This window comes from Nematolebias whitei, chromosome 9 (genome assembly GCF_014905685.2).
Source record: "Nematolebias whitei isolate Nwh7 chromosome 9, NemWhi1, whole genome shotgun sequence".
NCBI classification, from domain to species: domain Eukaryota; kingdom Metazoa; phylum Chordata; class Actinopteri; order Cyprinodontiformes; family Rivulidae; genus Nematolebias; species Nematolebias whitei.
In genome coordinates, this window is record NC_056506.1 from 14,918,300 (window position 1) to 14,925,187 (window position 6,888).

A 6,888-nucleotide genomic window follows, 5' to 3' on the forward strand; every position below is an offset into this window, starting at 1 on the left:
TGGCATCTCTTTTATTCCAAATTTTCTGGGGGAGGACCCATGGACCCCACCTCCCCCTCGCACCCCTCACACACCCCTGCCGCACCCCACCTCTGCTGGACCACCTGCTGTTTGTGTTCTGGCATCAATTGGTTTACAAATTAAGCCCTGCATTCAGACACTGATGGGACACATTGGAGGCAGTGAGAGGTTCAGTGTCTTGCCCAGGGACACTTTGGCATGTGACTGCTGGTGGATTTGAACCCCCAACTCTCCCATTAAAGAACATCTGCTCTAATCACTCAGTCACAGCCACCCCACACACTCTCATGTCAGATTTAAACAGTTTTCAAACAGGTCATTGAAAAAGTTATCTACAACAAACAAGTTATTAATTTCCTTTGCTTTCCACAGAACCTTGAAATATGGAATATTTGTGAATATTTCTGAAATATTTCATCCGTTCACTCAAAAAGGCACAAAAAGACAAAGCTTACAAATATTCAAAAATATTTTAGTGATCATTTCAGATCTGTGGGGTAATTTCACAAAAGACTCCAATTACAGTAACATTTCAGCCTCCAATTCTTTAGCAGCAATTTGTTTTTCTGGAGGCAAGTAGTTGAAACTGTTTTTGCTTTCTCATTAACAAAAAATATCTTCATCAGCTGAACAATTTACATCAAAAGAGAAATGAGTGGATAAGATTTTGCCATTACATGCTCACATTTTAGGTCCTGAACAGAAAGTCTTACTTTGAAGTGGCTTTGCTTCATTTTTTCCCTCCTCGATAGAAATAGTAAATTCTAAGTTTCCTAAAAAGTTGATTTTTTCATTTGTTATTTCAGTTCTGTTTTGTGATGGAGCTCCATGGTGGCGCAGTGGTTTGCACTGCCAGGCCCAGATTCGCATCTCAGCTGGGTCTTCCTGTTCAGTTTGCATGTTCTCTGTGGGGACACAAGTTTCCTCCAGGTGCTGGACTTTTTTCCAGAAATCCAAAAACATGCATGTTTGATCATTAGTGATTATAAATTAACCTTAGGAGAGATTAGGAGGATGCATGGTTGTTTTCTCTCCTGTGGCCCTGGAAGGCACTGATGACCTGTCTGACCCCGCTCCCTGGCTCCACCGCCTCAGGATGATCAACACAAGCACATTAAGACGGTTTAACTGCTGATACATGCAACGGAGAGACGCTCTGATGATCTGGTTTATTAAAACCACCCAGCCATCATTTTTGTGTTTTGTAAACAACTTAGACAAAAAAATAATAACTTAAATTATGTATATTTTACAGTTTTTGAACCAAAATTTGATGCTGTAGTAACTGATTTTCATCTAACTTATTCACAGCATGAAATCTGTTGGTAAAACTTTGTCATAGACTAATGGGGTCAGTTCAGACTTTTAGAAAAATATGGTAACCACTATGATTAAGCAACACTAGTAATAACTAGCTGTTATTGTTAGTATCACTCAGCCCTCTGTGAATAGCAAGTGGCCATCAGAGCACTAATGACCAGTCGTTCGGCTGATGGTCCTCCATTATCATGTGAACAGTTAGTTCTAGATGTCACCAACAAACTGGCTGATCCTCCATGAGTAGGTGCTATTTATAAGACTGAGCTGAATACAGCACCTCAGACTGAGGAAGTCTCTCGGATGAGAGACGAAACGTTTCTACTTTTTGTTTTTTTTGAATGTCCAGAGGACCAGACTTAAGTTTTTTAGATTTTTCAACCTGGATTATTGAGCATGCATCAGGATAAATGCAAATCTCTATTTTTGGAGTCAATCCAATGCAAGATGGCAGCCACAGCTAATCAACACTAGCTAACCAGGGCTATAACCTAGTGAAGTTTACAAATACTGAGCTAAAATGTGGTGTTGGTCTGGCTGTTTTCTGACTGCATTGTTTTAGGTCATGCTAAGCCTTTAATTCAAATATTTTGATGTTACCTGTTTGTGGGAACTAAGAGCTCCTGACATGCAGACAAGTCTGCACTTTTAACCATGAGGTGAGATTTATAGTGAGGAGGGGAGGACGTGTCAGGCAGGGCTGCCCTCAAAGGAGAATACAGATGTGATGAACATCTGTGGCCAGCCTGCAGCTCCTCGCAGCAGAGAACTGGATCCTGTTCTTACAGGGAAACATTATTTTCTGGGGCAGACGTGGTAGGGCAGCCGACTTGGGACCAGAAAGTTGCAGGTTTAACTCCCTACTCTTGAGTGTATCTCACGTGTGATGGGATAAATGCAGAGCACAAATTTCACCATTGTATAGAAACATACACTGATGACAATATACAACACTTACTCTTTCCAGGGATGAAACTGTCCAGATGACCTGACTGAAAAAATGTTGGATTGTATACCTGGATTATTGAGCATGGACTTTGTTACTTCCTCTTTCATTTAGACTACAACAAACTGAGGATTTTGTCCCAAACATCAATACATGAAAACCTTTGAGCACCAAAGAGCTCAGTTCTGTTTATATTCATTAAACTGGCCTCGTTCAATAACCTGCATAAATAAAGGTTGCTTGAATGAATTATGCTTTAAATAGACAGAAAGTAGGATTTTAAATAAATTCATGCACATCACTGACGAGTAATCTTCAGCCAAACCATTCTTGAATTTAATTTCATATGCTTGTTTACATTAAAGACGTTTGTTCAATTTGAACTTTTCTAACATGTTGTGTTTGGAGCAGCATGATAAAAAGAAATATACACACCGTGTGTTCCAGACTCAAAAGCTACAACAACTCCCCGCGCTCCGTTCACCAGACCTCGGCCAACGTCCAGGTTTTTTGTCAACATGACCTTTAAAATACAAAATGCTTCATGACTTGACTTCAACAAAGTGAGACCAGAAATCAAGAAAAGTCTGAAGCAAATCATTTCATGGCAGCTCAGTTTGATTAAAACCCACCTGAGCTCCCACTTTGAGTTGGATCAGTCTGCTGACTGGGCTGTGACTGTCGAGGGTCTTCACCAGGTCTGGGTCACTGTCCAGAGCCTCAAAGACCCGCATCGACCCTGAGAGGCAACAACAGAGTTGGATCATCGTCTCATTAATCAAACAAGCCACACAGAGGATCCAAAAATGGATCACAACAGTGTGAATGCTTCATACGAAATCACACTATTAAAATGTTTCCTGTCTCTAGTTTGATCTCTACATTTTTAACCAACAAATTACCATTAAGAAAAAAAAAAAAAAACACTTTCACCTAGTTATTTTTTTTTCTTTTCTTATGACGCAGTTCGTTGTTACAAAATAAATGTGCAGCAGAGCAGGAAACAACAACGATCAGAACCCAAGTGAGCTCCTGCTGAGAGGGAGCAGTTCTAATGACGTTACCATTCTGCTAACAGCCAACCACTAACACCAAGTAACACCTGCTTCTGCTTGGAAGGTTAAGAAAATAAAAATATCCAATCAGAAGGTAGAGTTCGTACCTGGAAGCTGCGCGAGTTTGTTCTCATTCGTGAGCTCCACGTCGTCCTTGTGTGTGCACAGCCTGGTGGCCAGAATCCCGTCCCTCTCTATCTGATGGGACGCACTTTCCTTCAGCTTGTCTGTGACCTCCGCCGTCACCCTGCACGTGTTACAAACATGTCGGTTAGGAAAACGCTGTTTGTGCTGCAACAATACTCAGCTAACATGAATACATGTCTTAGCGTGCATCAATTCAAGTCAGTTCAGTTTATTAGCACCAAGTCACAGCAGGAGTCGTCTCAGGGACTGAACAGAAACATTCATAAATAAAAATAATAATTTCATATTATTTATCTGAGGAGCTTTGAGTTTAACTCCATCACAGAACTCTCATCTTGAGCAAGCATGAAGGCAACAGTGGAAAGAAACAACTCCCTCATGAGGAAGAAACCTTTAGCAGAACCAGGATCAGGACAAGAGGACATCTGCTTTGACCGGCTGGGTTTGAGAGGAACAGGAAGGAAGAACAGATACACAATGGCAGGTCAAGAATCACATGTTAAGATAGAAATAGTATCAGATGAAAACTATTTAATTTTAGCAAATCGTTTAAGGAAATGAGGTCAATTTGTCCTCTAGTAGCCTAAGCTTAAGGCAGCATGACGAGCCAACCCTAATTTTAGGATTTATCAAAAAGGAAAGTTTTAAAACTGGACAATGTGTCAGCCTCACAGACAGAAACTGGAAGTTGGTTCCACAAGAGAGGAGCCTGATAACTGAAAGATCTTCCTCCTATTCTGCTTTTGGAAACTCTAGGAACCACGAGTAAACCTGCAGTCTGAGAGTAAAGTACTCTGTTAGGAAAATATGGAACAATAAGCTCTGTAATATAAGATGGAGCTAGGTTGTTGAGAGCTTTGTAGGTTAGAAGTAAGATTTTGAATTCTATTCTGGATTTGACAAAGCTACAAGGATTTCAGAAAAGTTTCAGACTCAGTACTTTTGCAGTTTTATCATGTTGCAGCCTGACACTATAATCACTTAAATACTTTTGTCCCCCTCAACCTCCATGGGGTACATCAGGGGTCTGCAATCTGTGGCTCTGGAGTTACATGTGGCCCTTTAAACACTCTGCAGCAGCTCCCTGTAATTTAGACTAAAAGTTAACATGAACTCAGTTCTTCCTTTATACTTTGAGAATTATAAACAATACTTCTAGTTGTTGATCTGGCCAGTAAAACCACTGAAACAAGCTGATTAGACTTCTCGTGTGAGCTCAGGTTTTAACAGAAATTAGTCGACACCTTAATAACAGAAATGCACTTTAAACTTTAAACAAAGCAAACCAACAAAATCAAATAAACTTATTCAGTTTGAAGGCACTCATTGAAAATTATGAACTAACAAAGAACTGCCTGATCCAGTGTTGTAGTCAAGACCACCTAACCCGAGACCAAGACCAGAGTGTACCGAGACAAGACCAAGACTTTTAGGGTCTGAGACCAAGTCGAGACCAAGACCTCAAACAAAATAAATAAAATTGTATTATAAAATATTTTTATAGAAGTTACATACTGTAACTTTAAGTTTGCTTTTGAATGAATGTATCAGCTTTTATAATTTTTCAAAGTTACATAAATGGATATTAGTTATTAGTATATTCTTTGTGATTTAAATAGCCAAATTTTATAATTGATGATATGGCAGACGGGGCAGCACGGTGGCGCAACTGGTAGAGCTGCTGCCTCTCAGCGAGCAGGTCCCTGGTTCAAACCCCGGTCCAGGGGCCTTTCTGGGAGGAGTTTGCATGTTCTCCCCGTGCATGTGTGGGTTTTCTCCGGGTACTCCGGTTTCCTCCCACAGACCAAAAACATGCATGTTAGGCTGATTGGTAACTCTAAATTGTCCCTAGGTGTGAGTGAGAGACTGAATGGTTGTTTGTCTCGTTTGTCTCTATGTGGCCCTGTGATGGACTTGCGACCCGTCCAGGGTGTACCCCGCCCCTCGCACAGTGATTGCTGGACATGGGCACCATCGACCCAAAATGGAATAAACGGGTAAAGATAATGGATGGATAGATGGATGGATGATATGGCAGACATCTTCTCCTGCGCCCAGACAATCACTTCTCATTTTCTTGGAGTGAGTGACATGTGCAAGTGAAAGGGGGTGGGCGTGGCAGCAGTAACAAAACCATGTATTTAGCAATGAGTCACGTTATCTCTTGGATTTGAACCAGTACGTTTTGCATCCAATAAAAACAAAGATGTTGACAAATAAACTGGACAATATTCTGGCAGTCTAGTGATATTTCCACAGTTGTGGTCTTGACTGGTCTTGAAATAAAATCCCGAGTCCTCAATGTTTGAGACCGAGACCAAATACGGTCGAGTCCGAGACAAGACTAAGGGAAAAGATCAAGTGGTCTTGAGACCGGTCTTGAGTACAACAACACTATCCTGATTTATTTTTTCACCAGTCTAGACGCTCTTGGTGTCAGTCTTTTAGTTTTATCAAGCTCCACCCACAGCACAGGTAAGTCTTATACCTACCCGAGGCTGGAACCAACGGTTTCAATGAAACCCCAAGAAAAACTTCAAATAATTAAGAAAACGTGACATTTCAATTTTTTAAATAGATTTCCCAATTTTAAAATATATTGTTTTCACGTTTGTCATGTTGTGATACTGAGTGTAGAATACGAATCAAAAGGAAGTTGAATGATGGTAGAATCAGGCTGCAGTGGAAAACTTCAGACAGTGAGAAAGGTCTGAAAACGTCCTGAAGCCACTGTATCTTTGAAGATGTGTGAAGAGGAACACTCTGGAATATGTTAAAGCTCGTGTCACCTGCCCACTCTCACTGCCTGCAGGAGGGAGATGAAGTTCTGGTCCGTTTGCCTCCGCACTTCCGTTAGCTCCATGTTGACTTGGATGACTTTTCTCCAACTCCTGGCCTGAAGGTTGAAAGAGGGATAGGATTCACCACCAAAGTCCATGAATGCTTTGAGGGAAACGAGCAACAAGGAGGCAGGTGCTGACTCATGAACAGCGTGCCTTGTATGAATAAATGTATTCGGAGCTGTAATGACTAACATGAACACCGAACAGCACATGCATCATGACACCAAGGAAACAAATAAATAATAAAACACATGTACACTCCTTATAAGCCTTTGTCATTTTGCTTTACTTCCAAGTACAGAAAGAATCGGAGCTGCAGACAAACACTGAAGATTTTGTGTTTCTTTTGAACATGCAGCAGACGAGTCACAGTGAGCCCACCTGGAAGCAGAATCTGGCCTTTTCTTTTCCTTTAGAAACAGGAGGCAGCTGAAGGAAGTCGCCACAAACGATCAGCTGGATGCCCCCGAACGGCTGCGTCGACCTCCTCACTGACCTGCAAGGAACAAACAGTGTGTGTGTGTGTGTGTGTGTGTGTGTGTGTGTGTGTGTGTGTGTG

At 41.3% G+C, this 6,888-nt stretch overlaps 1 protein-coding gene across 1 annotated transcript in view; it reads right to left on the reverse strand.

The window, feature by feature from the left end:
- The window catches only part of pif1 (PIF1 5'-to-3' DNA helicase homolog (S. cerevisiae)), a 27,107-nt gene that overhangs the window by 8,976 nt on the left and 11,243 nt on the right, over positions 1–6,888 (reverse strand). The window contains 8 exon segments of the mRNA XM_037681501.1: positions 102–107; positions 290–303; positions 1,855–1,871; positions 2,716–2,807; positions 2,917–3,023; positions 3,447–3,586; positions 6,276–6,382; positions 6,711–6,825. Coding sequence (XP_037537429.1) covers positions 102–107; positions 290–303; positions 1,855–1,871; positions 2,716–2,807; positions 2,917–3,023; positions 3,447–3,586; positions 6,276–6,382; positions 6,711–6,825 — 598 coding nt within the window.